The sequence below is a fragment of the Pelodiscus sinensis genome, chromosome 1 (genome assembly GCF_052426305.1).
Source record: "Pelodiscus sinensis isolate ZL-2025 chromosome 1, ASM5242630v1, whole genome shotgun sequence".
Classification (NCBI taxonomy): domain Eukaryota; kingdom Metazoa; phylum Chordata; order Testudines; family Trionychidae; genus Pelodiscus; species Pelodiscus sinensis.
Genome location: NC_143052.1, coordinates 351,575,579 through 351,595,372, shown reverse-complemented (window position 1 = coordinate 351,595,372; position 19,794 = coordinate 351,575,579). Strand labels below are relative to the sequence as shown.

The 19,794-nt window shown below is 48.0% G+C and overlaps 1 protein-coding gene across 1 annotated transcript; it reads right to left on the bottom strand.

Annotated features, from left to right (window-relative positions):
• Positions 1 to 5,811: 5,811 nt before the first annotated feature.
• LOC102444246 (olfactory receptor 52D1-like) lies at positions 5,812 to 6,846 on the bottom strand. Its single transcript, XM_075922056.2, has one exon. It carries the CDS (start codon positions 6,829 to 6,831, stop codon positions 5,893 to 5,895), a length of 939 nt encoding a protein of 312 aa, XP_075778171.1. The 5' UTR covers positions 6,832 to 6,846; the 3' UTR covers positions 5,812 to 5,892.
• Between the last annotated feature and the right edge of the window lie 12,948 nt (positions 6,847 to 19,794).

Here is a 19,794-nt window from a genome sequence, read left to right as displayed (position 1 = left end):
GGAAAGGAGTTCCACAGGTTGACTGTATGCTGCATGAAGAAAAAAACTTCCTTTTGTTATAGAAACTAAACTGTCCTCTGCTACACTGTTTTGGAGCTAGAATTTCTGCACTCATTGTGAGATAACTTTACAATTCCCAGAGCCAAAATGTCCTGGAGAGGTTGAGGGATTTGGGCTTGTTTAGTCTGCAGAAGAGAAGAGTGAGGGGGGATTTGACAGCAGCCTTCAACTCCCTGAAGGGAGTTTCCAAAGAGGATGGAGAGAGGCTGTTCTCAGTAGTGACGGATGGCAGAACAAGGAGCAATGGTCTCAAGTTGCAGTGGGGGAGATCTAGGTTGGACATTAGGAAAAACTATTTCCCTAGGAGGATGGGGAAGCACTGGGATGGGTTCCCTAGTGAGGGGGTGGAATCTCCATCCCTAGCGGTTTTTAAGTCCCGGCTTCCTGCCAGGCCTCTAGTACAAGGCCTGGCAATTCAGGCCCCCTTTCTACTACATTGACTACATTTATTGCCTGGGGTCTTTACATGTTTCTCTAACAAGATGTGAAGAGCCTCGAGGCTGCTTCCCAGACAGCAGTTTCTCTGGAGAAAACTCGGAGGCCCAGCACCATGAATTCAGTCCAGCCTGAGAGTCTGCAGAGACTGTACAGGAGCACAAAAAGGAGGTGGGGGAGCAGCTGCTCCAGTTGCCTGATTTTTAGATTATGTATTAATTATATTAGTTATTGAAGAATTCCCAGTTATTACGCTGAAGATTGACATGTCTTTGTTTCTAGAGGCCCAGGATTATTTAAATTATTCTGTAGCTGGGAACTCCGGTTTGCAAAGTTACAACACTTACACTAGCAGGTGAGGGCAATGATTTTTGCAGGGTAAATTTGGTAACTGCTCAGTGGCGGGCTCTAGGCCCTGGAAGGGGTGTGGGCTCAGGAGGAAGGGGCAGGGCTGGGACTAGCAAGATAGGGAGGCTATGTCTAGACTATGAGGTTTTTCCGGGATACCTATGGTATCCCGGAAAAACTTTGTTGTGTCCAGGGAACGCGTCTGCTCTTCCGCTTTTTTTGTGGAAGAGCAGACGCGCTCTTTCGGAAGCCCCATCTTCCTCCTCCCACAAGGAAGAAGGGCTCTTGCAAAAGAGAGATTTTTTCTGAAATTTGGCCCAGTGTAGATGGGCCACATTTGGGAAAAGACTCTTTTGAAAAAATGCAATTTGCGTACCTCTTTCCCATAAAGCCCTGTAATGTAGACATAGCCGGAGTATGTGTGTGAGTCTGTGAGAAACCGTGTCTCTGTGACATAGAGACTGTGTGACACAGAGAAAGAGATTGTGTGTGTGTGTATGTGTGTGTGTGTGTGTGTGTGTTTGTGACACAAACTGGGTGTTTGTGTATGACTGTTTGTGGCATAGTGTGTGTGGCACAATGTGACACACAGTCTGTGTATGTGTGACAGAGACTGGGAGTGTGTGCGTGTGAGACAGAGACACACAGACTGGATGTATGTGTATGACTATGTGTGGCACAGTGTGTGTGGCACAATGTGACAGAGACAGTCTGTGTATGTGCGACACAGAGACTGGGAGTGTGCGTGTGTGACACACAGAGAGTGTGTGTGTGCTGGCTGCTGCTGGTGAAGTTTCTGAGAGATTCCACGTGCTGTCTCTTTAAAACACTCAGTGGAAACTCCCACACTCTGTTTCGGAGCTGGGATACGTGAGTGGGGTTAGGGGAAGAGTGTGAGTGTGAGTACGAGTATGCGTGTGAGTGTGAGAAAGAAAGAAAGAAACCATGCGAGCTCATTTGGTTGCTGGAGAAATCTCAGACCCAGTACATTGCCTCTTTACGTAGACCTCTGAGAGCATTTTCCTGACCCAGTCTGTGTCCCTTCTCCCTGACCCCTGTTCTTCAGAGATGGGATACAGCTGAAGAGGGGGAACCCTGACATTACTACAACTCCCTCCTCCCCCCCAACGCCCAGCTCTGCACAGTTAGCGAGAGGGTCCTGTCTGGGAGCAGCTGCAGGGCGGAGTAAAGTGGGGAGATGGACCTCTGACCGTGTTGGGCTCGCTCTGCGCACTCTGCTCATCAGCTGCATGGCCTGTGACCCTCTCCTGCGGGAGGCAGGCCGGATAGAAATTGTGGATGGGCTGGATGTGGCCTTCAGGCCATAGTTAGCCCACGCTGCACTATAGAAACACTGTTGTATTTACACTGTATAGTTTATTAAGGAATGTACAAACACCCCAACATAGTAACGTAGATCGAGACGCTACAAAAGGCTCATTTGCCCATGTAAATACCAATACCCATTTTCATAAACCAACCAGAAATGTCAGCCATTTTTAGTACCATGCCCTAGCCCATCATTTCCAGTGGCCATTATTTTGGCACTTTGCAAGGACTAAATTTTATCTTACCAACCCTAGGTTGCAACATCACGTTCGTCATATGTGACACTGACACCCTGAGGGTTCGTGAATGGTTAGTAGGGGATTTCCCACCTTGTTCTCATTTGTATTTACAGAAATACCTCATCGGACTGGGATAACTCAGTCTCTGTCTGCCTCGGAGAAAATGGAGAGATCAGCCTGAACTGCCTTTCTAGGCATGAGGCGGATCCCATCCACAGCTCAGGCTGTTCAGGGAAGGAGAATGGGACAGCTCTGGTGGGAGGGAGAGAGGACATGAAGAACAAAAGGAGCCAGAGTGAGCCACTCTTCCTCAAAATGACCTAAAGCGTAAACGTATTTCAGACCATTAGAAACCCAGCCGTGCCTTCCGGAGGCTGTTTATTCCATGTCGCAATTGCTGACGTTACCACAGGGCTGCAGTGGCTTACTCATGGAAGAAAAGATGGGCAAAATGAGAAAGCTGAGAGACAGTCTCCTATAAAGTAGTCTGACATTACAGTCTGAAACACATCCCATGCTCCAGGAGGCCTGGTTAAGTACCCTCCCCTCATCTCCATCCCCAGAGCACACTCTGGGTCAAGTGTTTAGAAAAGGACTTTCCCCATCATGAGCCAAGTAGAACAGGTGCAGCGTTGTCCCTTGGTTGACCAGCCCCTAGCACACATCTGACTCTTTATATCATCTGTGCATTGGGCCTTCAGTCGTTCTGAATCCATCTGAGAAAACTGGTGTGTGCCCTGTGTCCTATCAGGGTGTGACCAAGGTAGCTCAAGGATGAACGTTGACTTTGTGAACTATTCCATAGTTAAAGATGGTGGGAGAAGTGGTTGTTCTATAAATATATTCACACACTTCTGCAAGTGGCACCCAAGGCCTACAGTGGGCCAGAGGAGCCTATAGACTTTACAAGCAGGGCCCTTTTTCCCAGAATCCACTCTTCCATTGGGTTCATGTCCCCCTTGCTGTTAGTTCTACATTCAAGGCCTGCCTGTCAGGTGACGTCTTCCTGCACTGCGCCCTCTGCCCATGGACCCATCTTGCTTTGCACAGCTGCACATCCCACTCAGCTGCTGGGTTACTTGGGGCATGCCTGGTATCCACTATCCTGGCTCTTCTCCAACAGCTCTCCACTGTTGCCCAACCTGGCTCCACATAGGCGCAGCTGGTTTGTGCAAACCCATATCCAAGCTCTGGTCTGCTCCAGCTTCCAAGCTCTGCCCAAGAACTACCACTGTGCCTCTGGCCCTACTCTGCCTTCTGGGAGGCTTCACTGGCTCCTCTGGTTTCTACCAGATTTCTTCAGCCAAAAAGTCACTTAAAAAGTCACCAATTAGTAGCCCAATCTATGCCATGAAACAAAGTTTTTTTTTCTCCTCACACATTTGTCTATACATAAAATAACAAATGAAACAACTAAACGGATGAATAACCGTTAGATACCTAATCCAGATTCATTTTTTTAAAAGCTACACGTGTCAGCAGTTCATCCACATTAGCAACAAAGCTACGAGGAGACAATCCCATTTGAAATAAACCCCCCAATACTAATATTTGCAACCTGATTGAGGATAGGCAGGTGTTTCAAACAAATCATAGCCAATGACAGCGTTCAAAATAATCCCAAAGTATCTCAAAACTAAGGGTACGTCTGCACGGCACGGCTATTTCAAAATATTCTGAAATAGCTTATTTAGAATTAGCATGGCTACACTGCAGGGCAGCCTCAAAATCAGTCTGAGACAGGCTTGCCTCATGTGGCAGTGCTATCTCGATTTAGAGCCCCAGGAGGCACTGGGGAGGAATAATTTAGAATGGCCCTGTTGAGAGGCTATTGGGAAATAGCAGCAGTGGAGCATTTACACACGCCTTATTTCAACATAGCTATTTCAGAACAGAATTCCTCGTAGAATGAGGGTTACAGATTTCAGAATAAGCTGTCTGTTATTTTGAAATTCTTTCAAAATTATGGAATGGCTGTATAGACACTCACATTACTCACGTTACTTTGAAATAACGCTCTTTATCTCAAAATAATAGTGTGATGTAGACGTATCCATATTTAGTGAAAGAATATCCTTATTATGTTATTTCTTTCTAATTTGATTCAGTGATGGTAGTCGACATTCATATTTTATGTTGAATTATTTTGTTATTATTAGTCTTCTTTTATCTTGCGCTCCAGCTTTCCTGAATGATCTGATGTAAAGCACACCTACATTTTACTTGCTGATTCACTATGGCTATGGCTAGACTGCAAGCCTCTTTCAAAAGAGGCTTTTTCGAAAGAATCTTTTGAAAAAGCCTCTTTCGAAAGAGAGCATCTGGACTACACGCAGATTTTTTGAAAAAGCAAGCTGCTTTTTCGAAAGAAAGTCTAGACGCTCTCTTTCAAAAACACATTTACATTCAATAGCACCTTTTTTCAAGAGTACTTTTGAAAAAAGGCGTTATTCCTCATAAAATGAGGTTTACAGCGTTCGAAAAACCTGCCACTTTCATTCGATTTACTTTCGAAAGAATGAGGCTGCCGTGTGGATGCAGCTGAAGTTTTTTAGAAAAAAACTAATTTTTTCAAAAAAAAAACCTGTTGTCTAGATACACCCTACATGTATGATAAAGAAGTCCATCCATGTATTCTATCCTCTTTTTAAGTTGGAAAGTCTAGCTTCTGTTTGTCAAACTGATCTAGGACTCTATTCCCATAGGGACTAATGGAAAGTCACACTTCAGTAGAAATCCGGAGCATCTTCTCATACCCTAGCAGTTATGTAAAGGCCGAGTGAAAAGGTGTGTGGGTTTGGGCCTGATGGGTGACATTGCAAGAAGTCAGGTGATGATCAAAGAAAGAGAACTCAGCAAGAGCGAGAGCAGTGACTGACAATGGTACGGTATGACATTAGGAGTGAGGAACCTCTCAGAGGGTATGTCTACACTACCCTCCTAGTTCGAACTAGGAGGGTAATGTATGCATACCACACTTGCTAATGAAGCCCGCGATTTGAATTTCCTGGGCTTCATTAGCATAAGCGGGGAGCCGCCATTTTTAAATCCCCGCTGCTTCGAACCCCGTGCAGCGCGGCTACACGGGGCTCAAACTAGGTAGTTCGGACTAGGGTGCCTATTCCGAACTACCGGTACACCTCGTTTCACGAGGAGTAACGGTAGTTCGGAATAGGAACCTAGTCCGAACTACCTAGTTCGAGCCCCGTGTAGCCGCGCTGCACGGGGTTCGACGCAGCGGGGATTTAAAAATGGCGGCTCCCCGCTTATGCTAATGAAGCCCGGGAAATTCAAATCCCGGGCTTCATTAGCAAGTGCGGTATGCATACATTATCCCGCTAGTTCGAACTAGCGGGGTAGTGTAGACATACCCAGAATGTGAAAGTCCACAGTGCTCAAACTGGGAGAGAGCACTGCTGATTAATGAGATTTTTTTTTTACTGTCCTTGTAAGATTGGCTTATAGTCGGTGTCCTGCAGAATCACCTCCTGCAGATGCATTGGCCTACTATGTCACGAAGCTCTTTGGTTTTGACCCCATAAATGATTGGGTTGAGCATGGGGGGCACAAGGAGATAAAGGTCAGCCAAGATGATGTGAATATGAGGAGCAATTCCCTGACCAAACCGGTGCGTGAGAGTAGAGAAAAGACCAGATGTATAACACGTCAGCATCACACTGACGTGGGCGGTGCAGGTGCTGAGGGCTTTCTGGTGGGCTGTCTTGGAAGAGATTCTGAGGATGGCCCTGATGATCAGACCATAGGACAGAGTGATCAGTGTCAGGTCAAACCCAATTACTGCAAACACGATCACCAGGCCATACATCCTGTTGACTGTGATGTCCCCACATGACAGTTTCGCCACAGCTATAGGCTCGCAGTGCGTGTGGGGGATGAGGCGGCTGGCACAGAATGGCAGCCTGCTCAGGAGCAGAGGCATGGGCAAAATGAAGAGAACAGCTCTTGTCAAACCTACTAGCCCTAGCTTAGCAATGCGTGCATTGGTGAGGATGGTGGTGTATCTCAGAGGGTTGCATATGGCAACATAGCGATCAAAGGCCATTGTCACGAGGACGGCTGAGTGCATAACTGAAAGCATATGAAGGAAAAACATCTGAGTGAGGCAGCCATCCACAGTTATACCTCTCAGATTGAACCAAAATATGCAAAGTGCCTTCGGCACAACGGAGGAAGACGTGCCTATGTCTGCGAGTGCCAGCATCCAGAGTAGCAGGTACATCGGCTTGTGCAAGGTCTGCTCCTTGCCTACCACAAACAGCAATGTGACATTTCCCAACAGGCCGATCATGTAGCACACAGAAAAAGGGATGGAAATCCAGGCGTGAGCAGCTTCCAGACCAGGGACACCTGTTAGGATGAATGTTGAAGGGTCAGAGGAGGTGAGGTTGAAATCTGCCATGATATTGTCAATATGATGATCAGTCTCAGAAATAGTCAAGACCCCTCCTGTGAAGGGAGAGAAGCATAGCGAGGGGAGAAACATGTTTTATGATGAATAATAGGGTAAATATCATAAAATTATTATCAATTTCTAAAGTGGGGTAGCAAGACATGGCAATATTTATAGATGGTACAACAATATTTAGATTGTAGTCAAGTCTAGAGAAGTCTTCACAGGGAGCTAGACAAGCCAGGTGAATAAGAACATAAGAACATAACATTCTGAAAATTCTCCTTTTTTTCCTACCCTTTGTTTCCTCTCTTTTAATCAGTTATCAAACCATGGAAGGTCGTTCCCTCTTATCCCATGTCAACTTACTTTATGTAAGAGCCTCTGTGAGCGACCTTGTCAAAGGCTTTCTGGAAATCTAAGTACACTATATCTACTGGATCCCCCTTATCCACATCTTTGCTGATGCCCTCAAAGAACTCTAGTAGATTAGTAAGGCATGATTTCTCTTTACAAAAACCGTGTTGACTTTCCCCCACAACGAATTTGTTCGCTACTGTCCTTAGAATTACCAGTCTGTAATTGCCAGGACCACCCCGGAGCCCTTTTTAAAGACGGGTTTCATATTAGCTATCTCCCAGTCATTTGGTACAGAAGATGTTTTAAAGGATAGTTACAAACCACAGTTAGTAATTGCACAATTTTATGTCTGAGTTTTTTCAGAACTCTTGGGTGATTGCCATCTGGTCCTGGTTACTTGTTGCTGTTTAGTTTATCTGTTTCTTCCAAAACCTCCTCTAATGACACCTCAATCTGGGACAATTTCTCAGATTGTCACCTAAAAAGAATGAATCAGATTTGGGAATCTCCCTCAGATCCTCAGCCATGAAGATGGATGCAAAGCATTCATTTAGTTTCTCCACAATTACCTTACCGTCTTTGAGCGCTCCTTTAGCATCTCGATTGTCCAGTCGCTCCACTGGTTGTTGAGTCAGCTTCTTGCCTCTGATGTACTTAAAGAATGTTTTGCTATTACTTTTTGAGTTTTTGGCTAGCTGTTCATTAAACTCCTTTTTGGCTTTCCTAATTATATTTTTAACTTCATGTGACAGAGTTTATGCTCCTTTCCATTTTCCTCACTAGGATCTGACTTCCACTTTTTAAACGATTACTTTTTATCTCTCCCTGCAGCTTGCTGGCAGGTGAAATTCAATGTCAGTTACTGCAATGTGTCTGCCCATTGGAATGGAAAACCTGAGCTCCTCAGGCACCTCACAAGGTTCTAATTCAACTGTATGAACTCAGGACTGAGACCTAATACAGAGCTCTGTGGGGTAAAAAAACCTGCAGCTGTGGCATCAAGGAGGAGTGGGATGGGCAATCATGCAGAAAATGCAATGCCATGAGATCAGGCACGCAATGTTTCAGTCTTCTCAGGACTCCTGCATCCCCTCGTAAAGGAATTGAACAAGAGGGGATATGAGAAAAGTGTATAAAACCCCAACTGGCAGAGAGTAGATCAAAAATGCGTTCTTCATGTGTCCTAACACAAGATCTGGAAGTTTTTCTATTACACTGAAATGTGTCAAATTCAAAGGAGACACAAAAAGAATGCCTTCTTCACTCAATGCCCAACTAGTCTGCAAAACTCGTTGCAATAAGAGGTAGTTGAGACAATAAGCTAAGCAAGATTTAAGAAGCGTTTGGACAACTACATGAATAACGAGACTAGCCTGCTACCATTGCTATGGCTACATCTGTATTTTGGAAAGGCGTTATGCCAACATATTTCGAGGGCACAAGCCAGTTTCTAGCTGACACTCTTCCAATTGTCAAATCACACCCATCATCACATTTCCAGTACCTTACACATACATTCACAACATTCAGGCTGTCCCTGTCTGAGAGGGGACAGAGCACTAGATGGACTGGAGGTCTGCTCTGTGATGCAATGCCTATGTAGGAAAGGAACCAAGTATCCTCCACAGAAGCAAACATTGTGGCTACATCTACACTGGCATGATTTTCTGGAAATGCTTTTAACGGAAAAGTTTTCCGTTAAAAGTATTTTCGGAAAAAGCGCATCTAGATTGGCAGGATGCTTTTCTGGAAAAGTACTTTTTGTGGAAAAGCGTCCGTGCCAATCTAGATGTGCTTTTCCGCAAAACAGCCCCGATCGTCATTTTCACAATTGGGGATTTTATGCGGAAAAGAAATCTCTGCTGTCTACACTGGTCCTTTTCCGGAACAGTTTTCCAGAAAAAGACTTTTGCCCGAATGGGAGCAGCATAGTTTTTCCAGAAAAGCACTGATGATTTTACATGAGATCATTAGTGCTTTTCCAAAAATTCAAGCAGCCAGTGTAGACAGCTGGCAAGTTATTCCGGAAAAGCGGCTGATTTTCCGGAATAACTGGCCAGTGTAGACACAGCCTATCATGCTGGGCTATGAGTTTTTGCTGAAGAGAATGAGAGAATGGGCACAAAGGGCACAAGGCCTTAGTATTTATGGATCCAGCCCTGCCATTTTGTTACGACCACTGTTTCCCTCGGCAGAGGAAGAGTCGTGGGGGGCACAGGGCAGCTTAGAGGGGGACCCGGGGTGATTGGGTAGTACGGAGAAGATCCTGGTACGCACAGAGCATCAGAGCAGGATGGGAGATTGGACGAGTTGTTTCCACCGGTGAAACGCCGCCAGTCAGAAAGGGAAATTAAAGTTCAGTCTCTCTGCACTCCTGTCTGTTTACACCTTGCTCCTCCTTCCCCACAATGGGGAGCACTGTCCGCCTCCCTGTGCACATGCCCCTGCTAACCCCACCATGCAGCACTGTCTACGTCTCTGTGTGAAATACCCTGCATGCCCAAACCGCCCCAGCACTGCCTGCTTCTCTGAGTATCCCCTCCAATCTGCCCCCCACCGCCGATCACTTCTCTGTCTACCCCCCCCACACACACACCTATCTCAGAGTGCAGTGCTCTCTTCTTCTCTATGAACACACCTTGACTGCTCCCTCAACCTCCAGCTCGGCTCTCCAGTCCCCGTGTATCCCCTCACACAACCCCAGAAACCACCACACAGTGACCTCCCCTCACTAGGAGAAGGGATGATGCCAGAGCCACTCTGATAAAGTGTGGTCCACGTTGTTACAATCTGAATCACCCCAAAAGTCTGGGTATTAGATAGGATGTCTATTCCCTGTTTGTCTGGCCTGGGAGCTTCATGTCACTATGGGTATGTCTACACTGCAGTCCCCTTTCGAGAGAGGAATGCAAATGCAGGAGGGCAAAATTGCAAATGAAGCACAGATTTGAATTTCCCATGTTTCATTTGCATCATCGCGTCTGGGACCTTTTTCGAAATACCATGATAGATGTTCTTGAGCAAGAACATGCCAGTGTAGACATAGCCTTGGGCTGTGTCTAGACTGGCCAGTTTTTCCGGAAAATCAGCCGCTTTTCCAGAAAAACTTGCCAGGTGTCTACACTGGCCGCTTGAATTTCCGCAAAAGCACTGACTTCCTACTGTAAGAAATCAGTGCTTCTTGCGAAAATACTATGCTGCTCCCGTTTGGGCAAAAGTCTCTTTTGCGCAAAACTTTTGCAGAAAAGGGCCAGTGTAGACAGCTCAGATTTGTTTTACGCAAAAAAGCCCCGATCGCAAAAATGGCAATCGGGGCTTTTTTGCGCAAAAGTGCGTCTAGATTGGCATGGACGCTTTTTCGAAAAAAGTGCTTTTGTGGAAAAGCGTCTGTGCCAATCTAGACGCTCTTTTTCTAAAATGATTTTAATGGAAAACTTTTCCTTTAAAAGCATTTCCGGAAAATCATGCCAGTCTAGATGTAGCTTTGGTGTTTCGGACAAGACTGACCCTTGCAAGCTGTCGTACTGCTGAATTCCTGCCCAGTTGGTTCTTGACTTAACACTGAAACTTTCCCGAGCCCTCAGCACTAATATTAATGCAGAAAGAGGCAACTCACCGAAATGCTGCTCAGTAGAGAGAGGAAATTCCCTTCCTGAGAAATAAAGACAGAGCTCTGAGAATCAGTGTATGACTCACATCTCTGACATTCAGTGTGCTGGGAGCAACCTTTATGACTCTCCTTCACAGTCCCTGTGGACTCTCCTGTTGGCCAGGACTCCCAGACAATTCCCTCTGCTCTGTGAGCAGAGTGAAGAACAAGTAGACCCTGGAGAACTCCAGTGTGAAAAAATCAATTGCAGATCCCAGGGGTGAGATAGCCAAGGTGAATGAGTCCGGCAAGCTGTTCAGCCTAGCAACTGCTGATGCCTTTCTTTTCTGGGCGCAATGTGCTGACATGTCCACGGTTTTGGGGAATGCTGCCACAAGATATGGGACCCAAGAACTGTTCCCATGGGTCACTGTAGGATGCCACTGGGCACCACCCCTAGCTTTACAATATCCAATTGATTAGCCTCTGATCAGTCGCTGCTATCTTGTGGAGGGCAAATGACAAATGCAAACTCAAGGGTGTGGACAAGGCTTTTGTGGCCTGAGGATTCTGGCCTCAATGGTATTTGCCAGTATCCCTTTTTAAGGTCTAAAGTGGATGTATATCTGGCAGCTAAAATTGTTCTACTAGTTTGTCTACTGTCTGAATATAAGAACATAAGAACGGCCATATTGGGTGAGACCGAAGGTCCATCTAGCCCAGTGTCCTGTCTTCCAACAGTGGCCAATGCCAGATACCCCCGAGGAAGTGAACAGAACAGGGAATCATCAAGTGATCCCTCTCCTGTCACCCATCTCCAGCCCCTGACACATAGAGGCGAGGGACACCATTGCTACCCATCCTGGCTAATAAGCATCGATGGACCTAATCTAATCTCCATGAATACATCTAGTTTTATTTTGAACTTCACCACATCCTCTGGCAAGGAGTTCCTCTGGCAAGGAGTTCCATTGGTTAACTGTGTGCCGCGTGAAGAAGTTAGCCATTACCACAGGCTGTCTGGAGCATTCTCAGAGAGGTTCTCGAGATAGAGGATAAGCTTCCTGAAGGCCATTTTTTCCATGAATGGTATGAGGCTTATAAGAAGCACACAGGATCTTTGTCAGGAAAAAGGCAATACAGAGCATTTATTGGGAACATAATACAGAAATCAACATATGCATACACACACACCCTCACATTGTCCCCCCAGTGTTGTCCCACCAGTCTGTGCCTCGGACCAATCTAATGGCCAGAGAAATTGGGCTTGAGTGGGGGAGACGGATTCTGTCAGCCATGAATCCAATGCTCTGAGCCTGTTGCTCGGAAGGTCAAATCCAGAGAACCATTGCAAAGTTGCCTATTCTTATAGTCCTCGGCTCCCATTTGAGTCTATGGGTTTAATGGTGTTATGTTGAAATCAATTATATTTACACACGTGTTTAGCTTCAAGTTGTTTTTCTATTCTTTGAACATTTGCACTCTCAGATATTTGCCCCATATGGATTTCAGCTTATCTCTTTGTTCCCAGGGGTTGGGGTTCTTCCTCCACCTGTAGGTTCATCAATCTGTTCTTGTCATGACAAGCAGAGTTATGTGACCTCCCGGTGCCTCTGAGATCCGGGCTCCCCGCCCCCATCCTTTTAGTACATCTGTTCCTCGAAATGACCTTTGAACTTATCTAATTAACACCCACATTCCGCATTCATATCAGAACATTCTTACGACAACCTAGAGAACTGTTTGTAATTACAAAATCACACAATTCTATAAAGTCCATCACTTATACCGCAAAAAACCTCTACTATATGGTGCCCATAATCACTGACTAGGACTTTTCTTGTCTCTTCCTCTTTTCACCCCAATAACAGACACAGGCAGCCTGCCTGATAAATCTTTACCAATGGCACTAAGGCTATTCCTTTCTGCTGGTCAGAAAGAGTCGCTGGCAAGATACACTGAGGCACAACACACTGTGTAATATTTTTCACAGCAGGGGATCAACCAGCTGTAACTACATCTGAAATACAGAAATCAATGTTCATAACTTCAAAGACAAAAATGGTACATGCAAAAGAGATCAGAGCTTTTCCAGTGATACCTGACAAGCCGGATTTGGTACAAAATGTATCCTATATGGCATAATTACATCATAATCATACAACTATGAGTATGGGACACAGGGTCACCTAGGGCACGTCTAGACTACAGGCTTTTGTTGACAGAAGTTTTGTTGACAGAAACTGTCAACAAAGCTTCTGACGACAAAGAGTGTCTAGACTACATTCAGTTCTGTCGACAAAGCAAGCCGCTTTGTCGACATGACAGTGTAGACACAAAGGACAGTGTAGATGCAATAATGCCTTCTGTCGACAGAACTTTATTCCTCGCAGAATGAGGTTTACAGCCATCAACAAAACTGCCAAGTGGACTTTTGACCACAAAACTATACCTGCGTCTACACTGCTACCGACATAACGTCGACAGAACTCAGCAGTTTTGTCGATGGCGGTAAACCTCATTCTAAGAGGAATAACGTCTTTTGTCAACACTGTCTTTTGCATCTACACTGTCGTGTCAAGAAAGCAGCTTGCTTTGTCGACAGAACTGGATGTAATCTAGACACTCTTTGTCGGCAGAAGCTTTGTCGACAGTATCTGTCAACAAAACTTCTGTCAACAAAAGCCTGTAGTCTAGACGTACCCTGAGTGACATGATGACATCACTCTGTCATCCCACAGGAAAAGTTTTTGTATATATATATAGAGAGAGAGATTCACTGTTCTGTTTGTTATTAAGTATGTAAGCCTCCCTCACTTTGCTTCCCTCCCTTCTCAGGTATGTTGGGATTTCGGAACCCTACAAATCCATGGATCACTTTATGGCAGCTTTCAGCCTCACCCCTTCAGGCCTTTCAACTTTTATCCTCATGGGCATCCCCAGCCAGGAAGATGCCCACATCTGGATTTCCATCCCGTTTGCTACGTTCTACATAGGCAGCCTGTTGGGAAATGTCTTGGTTCTGTTTGTTCTAGGCAAAGAGCAGATGCTACAGAAACCAATGTATGCTGGTGCTGACGAATATCACCACTACTACTGGGCATATTTTGATTCAATCTGAAAGACATTACTGTAGGTGCCTGCCTCACCCAGCTGTTCTTCCTTCAAGCAGGCTCCAATTTGCACTCCGCCATTGTCAAGACAATGGCCGCTGATTGCTACGTTGCCAAATGTAACCCTCTGAGATACGCCACCACCCTCACCAAGGCATGAATAGCTAGACTAGGGCTAGAGGGTTTGATAAGAGCCATAATCTTAATTCTGCCCTTGCCTGTGCTCCTGAGAAGGTTGTCACTCTGTACCTACCACATTATCCCCCACACGTATTGCGACCACATGGCTGTTGCAAAGATGTCATGTGGGGCATCACAGCAAGCAGAAGTGACTGTCATTGTCCTGTCCTATGCCATGATCATCAAGGCTGTCCTCAGACTCTCTTCCAAAAATGCCCACCAGAAAGTCCTTGACACCTGACCGCCCATGTCTGTTTGATGGTGACGTCTAGCATTTTTTCCCTCTTCTCCACTCTGACTCGTTGGTTCAGTCAGAGCATCACTCCCGATGTCCACATCATCATGGCCGACCTCTGTTTCCTTGTGCCCCCCTTGCTCAACCACAACATTTATGGGGTGAAAACCAAAGAGCTTTGTGATAAAATGGGAAACTATATCTTGGAAATGTGCTTGCTCGGGGTCATTGGCTTTAAACATGCTGGAGAAGACAGGACTTTGACAACTGAGTGCTACTCTAGACTTGAAAGGTGTATACCTTCACAGTTGGAAGGGCCAGAATTAGGGCTCTCAATTGACCTGCATCAATGCCTGCGATTAATGCACGACAGGATTAACGCGATATTTTTCTTAACATGTTAATCGCAGGCGTTAATACTGTGCAGCCCCCTTGAAGTGCTGCTCCGGTGCTTCAAAGGGGCGGCACAGGTCCCCAGCTGATCCCTGGCTCTGCTGTTGCAAAACCCCTTCAAAGCTCTGGACCAGCACTTCAAAGGGGCTTTGCAACGTGGAGCTGGGGATCAACTGGAGTCCTCAGCTGATCCCAGGCTCCTAATGCGCTGCCCTTTGGAAACGCCACCATGGCATTTCCAAGGGGAGGTGCTGCATGGAGCCCCAGGGTCAGTTGTGGACTCCAGCTGATCCTGGGCCCCATGCAGCGCTGCCCTGTTGAAACGCTGCCGTGAGTAATCACGATTACATTTTTCAATTGCTTGACAGCCCTAGCCAGAATGTGATCAGGCCTATTGAGCATATCAACCATATGATGTGCCCTCAGTCACTATGAGTTAATTAACTAGAACCCTACATAGTCAATGTTTTATTGGCAAGGAAGCTTTTAAAGGACAAGCTCCAAATCTAGCTGGTGTTTTGCACTAATCAAAATGGAGGGAGCGTGGAGAGACAAATATGCAAGTGAGAATGAAAGACGAGAAAAGGATGGAAATCTTGAGTCTAAATGACTCTGATGACTAAGAAATGTGGTGACCCGGTACTGATCAATATGACCTATGTGTTTTGAAGAAATATAAAAGACTAGAAGATGTTCTGAGTGCTGTTCCACTCCTTATTGGGGGGGGGGGGGGATGCAGGAGTCAGGGTATGGTGTGGAAGGAGCAGAAGTCAGGGCAGGGGATTGGGAGTTGTGGGGTGGCTCAGGGCAGGAGGTGGGCATGTGGGGGTGAAGGAGTCTTGACAGGGGATTGGGAGGTTTAGACTGGCTGAGGGCAGGAGATGCAGGTTTGGAGATGCAGGAATCAGGGTAGAGGGGTGCAGGTACTTGGTCCTGCTGTGAAGGCAGGGGAGCAGTCTCAATGACCTTTCAAGGTCTCTTCCAGAGATAGGCAATCTCTATTTTGGGGGAGGGATAGCTCAGTGGTTTGAGCATTGGCCTGCTAAACCCAGGGTTGTAAGTTCAATCCTTGTAGAGGCCATTTAGAGATTTGGGGCAAAAATTTGTCAGGGATGGTACTTGGTCCTGCTGTGAAGGCAGGGGACTGGACTCGATGACCTTTCAAGGTCCCTTCCAGTTCTAGGAGATCGGTAATCTCCATTAATTTACGTGTCAGGGTCAGGGATGGCAGACACAGGGAAGGTGGGGGGAGTAGGAATCAAGGCATGGGACTGTTGCTCAGGAGGGGCTATGGGCAGGTGGCTGGGGGCACAGGGGATTGAGAAGTGAGGGTTTGGGGATGAGGAGGGGCACTGGGCAGGGGCAATAGGGGTATGTCTAGACTACATGGCTCTGTCAACAGAGCCATGTAGATTTGTTTATTGGGCAAAGGGAAATGAAGCGGCGATTTAAATAATCGCAGCTTCATTTAAATTTAAATGGCTGCCGCACTGAGCCGACAAACAGCTGATCAGCTGTTTGTCCGATCAGCGCGCTAGTCTGGACGCTCCACGGTCGACATCAAAGCCCTTTGTCGACCGCCCCGGTAAACCTCATCCCACGAGGAATAAAGGGGTGGTCGACAAAGGGCTTTGATGTCGATTGCGGAGCGTCCAAACTAGCTCACTGAGCTGACAAACAGCTGAACAGCTGTTTGTCGGCTCAGCACGGCAGCCATTTAAATTTAAATGAAGAGGCAATTATTTAAATCACGGCTTCATTTCCCTTTGCCTACAACCCTAATCTACATGGCTCCATCAATGGAGCCATTTAGTCTAGACACAGCCTAGGGTGTGGAGCTGCAGAAGTGAGGATTTAGGAGTGAGGAGGGTCTCAGAGCAGGGAGTTGGGAGTTCAAGTCATAGGTGAGGGCTGAGGGCAGGGGGCTGGGAGATTAGGGGCACTTACCAGTATCGGCTCCTCCCAGGGGCCCAGGGAGGAGGCAGACCCCACTGCCTTGCTAGTGACTCCCCCTTGGAGTCCAAGTCTGCACTTCCCATATGTTGGGTGATGGAGGGTTCAGAGTTGGGTGAGTGGGGGCTCTGTGCAGGCGGTGGGGGTGTAGAATCAGGCAGAAGGCTGGGTGCGGGGAGGGCTCAGGAGAGGCGGTGGGGAGCAGAGCAGGAGGTGGGAGGTGCAGGACCCATCGCGGAGGGCTGGGAAGTGAAGGGGGGCTTACCAGGGTTGCCAGTGTTGGTGAGGGTGGGCTGCTCTGGTGGAAGTTCCTCCCCCTGGGCTAGGGCTGTGCTCCCTGGCTGCAAAGTCCTCCCGGGGTAGGGAGGCAGGTTCTACAGACCAGCCCCAGCGTGCAGGTTGTCTGGAGGTGGGGAGGAGCATGGCCTGCAGCGGTCTCCCCAAGGAGGGCAGGCTATCTGGGGTGGCAGGGTCTAGGAGCTGGCCCCGGCCTCCAGACACCCCGCCCCCAGCCTGCAGGGGTGGAGTGGGTGATGGACTCAGTACTGCCCCTGACCTGCATTGGCCCTCTGTGGTCTGCAGGGTCTCCATGGGGGAGGAGGGCAAGCTCTAGGGGCTGTCCCAGCCTGCAGCAGCCTCCATGGCCTGCAGGTTCTCTACAAGGGGGACAGGCTCTGGGGCTGCCCTCCGCTTGCAGCGCACCCCCTTGCAGCCTGCAGGGTCGCTATTAGGGGTGCAGTCTCCAGGCTTCCCTTGAGCTGCAGCAGCCAGTGGTCAAGGCTCTTACAGCAGGGCCAGGGACCCAGGGCCCCTCCCCCCAGCTGGCCTGTAGCTGGGGTTCGGGAAGGGGGACAGGGCACGAGTGCAGCAGCTCCCTTGTGGTCTGCAGCCTTCCTGGGGTGCAAGGCTCTGGGGGCCAGCCCAGGGTTCTAGCTCCCCTCCCCCAATGGCCTGCAGCCTGTCCAGTTGGCGGGGGGCGGGCGGAAGGTGAGGTGATCCTTTCCAGTAACCTATGCCTGCCTGGCCTACAGCCTACCTGGGGGAGGGAGGTTCTGGTGCTTCCCACAACTTCCAGGCTTACCAAGGAGTGGGGTAGGCGCCAGGGTCTGCTCCCTGCCTGCCACAGACTCCCATGCATCCTACAGGGTCTTTGGGTGGGATGGGCTCCAGGGGCTGCCCCTAATCTGGCACCCAGGCCCCTGCAGCCTGCAAGCTTGTCATGGGGGTGGGAGGGGGAGCAGGCTTTGGCCCCTGGCTCCCTGCGAGTGGGGCAGTCTCTGAAGGCTGCCCCTTGCCTGGCAATCCCCCACACCGTAGCTTGCAGGCTTGCCCCCAGCCTTCCTGAAGGCTCATCGTGGAGGGGGAAGGCTCTGGGGTCTGTCCCCAGGCTGCTGCAGTCGTTCCGCTGCCTGGAGGTCCGGGCCTATATTGGTGGTGGTGGGGCTCTTGGGTGTGTGTGGAGGTTTGGGGCAGGGAGATGGGAGAGTTGGAGTTCAAAGGGGGAGAGGGCTGGGGGTGCTCATAGTGGTTGGAGGCTGGGTCCTGGGGTCGGTAGGCCAGGCATAGAGGTCGAGGGATGGGACAGAGGCTTTCCCTTTACCTGATCTGTTGCAGAGTCCCTATTGGCCACACTCTCTCTGCCCTTCCCATTGCAAATTCTGGGAACACAGTCCCATTCCCAGCACCTCCCGTTTTCCAGGCACAACCAACCCCTGACCTTGCTTTAAGTTTGGGTAAGCGGAAGCTGCACACTAAATGAGGCAGAGCCCTGGGAATCAGCTGGAAGAGGCCACGGGAGTCATTGGGTGCATCTAGACTGCATGGCTCCGTCGACGGAGCCATGCAAACTAGTTTACTCGGCACAGTCAAAGAAGCTTGGATTTAAATAATCCCTGCTTCATTAAAGTAAAAATGGCCGCTGCGCTGTGCCAACAATCAGCTGATCCGGCACAGGGGGGCAGTCTAGACGCGCCACGGTCAACAAGAGAATCCTTTGTCGACTGCTCCGTTATGCCTCGTGAAACAAGATTTACCGGAGCAGTCGACAAAGGCTTCCCTTTTCGACCATGGCGCTTCTAGACTCCCACACTGTGCCAGGTCAGCTGATTGTCGGCACAGTGCAGCAGCCATTTTTATTTTAATAAAGCAGGGATTATTTAAATCCCCGCTTCTTTGACTATGTTGGGTAAACTAGTTTGTATGGCTCCGTCGACGGAGCCATGTAGTCTAGACGCATTTATTGAGTCCAGGCCCCTGCCAAAAGCAGGACCAACCCCAACTAAATCATCTCAGCCAGGGCTTTGTCAAGCTGGGACTTAAAAACGTATAGGGATGGAGATTCCACCACCTCCCTAGAGAACCCATCCCAGTGCTTCACCATCCTCCTAGGGAAATAGCTTTTCCCTATATCCAACCTAGACCTCCCCCACTGAAACTTGGGACCGTTGCTCCTCATTCTGCCATCTGTCACTACTGGGAACAGCCTCTCTCCATCCTCTTTGGAAACCCCCTTCAGGGAGTTCCATAGATCACAGAGGAACTCAGCAATGTTCTTCATGGCACAATAATTACTGATGGTTGGGTAGAAACTTGATCCAGGGCCTTCCTGTTGAGCAGCAAGGTTCTCACTATCTAGACTAGTATGCTTCAACATCTAGTTCTGCAGGAGCAGTATCATGACTAGTGTCCTACAACCAATATAATCAGTGGATCAGGTGCACGTTCATTTTTAAGGTGATCTTGGGCCGTTCCCTCATAGAGTAGATGAACAATAAGTGGGAGCAACCAGATAAATATTCAGTTTAGTCCTCACATAGGGATACTGGCAAGTACCTTTGAAGCCAAGATCTTGGGAGAAGAAGGCCTTTCCCCCACCTTGTTAGGTTGTGTAAATTCAGGATTGTGTCATGTGGCTGCAAAAAGTGGCAGTGAATTTCCAAGGTTAAGGCACTGAATATTAAAGCTGCACAGGCTGAATATTGGTTTTGGTTCTGTACAGTGTGGCAGCGTTCCCAGGCACAGTGCAGATGGTCATACACTGCACACAAGAAAATAAAGCCGTCATCAATTGCTAGGCTGCACAGTCTGTGAGCTTCTAATTGTTCTGAGACTCCTATCATTTCCTGATGCTCAAGGGCCCAAGGCAATTG

What these genes read in the sequence shown, in the direction of transcription:
- LOC102444246 (XM_075922056.2), bottom strand. Translation starts at nt 6,831, where the DNA reads ATGGCAGATTTCAACCTCACCTCCTCTGACCCTTCAACATTCATCCTA.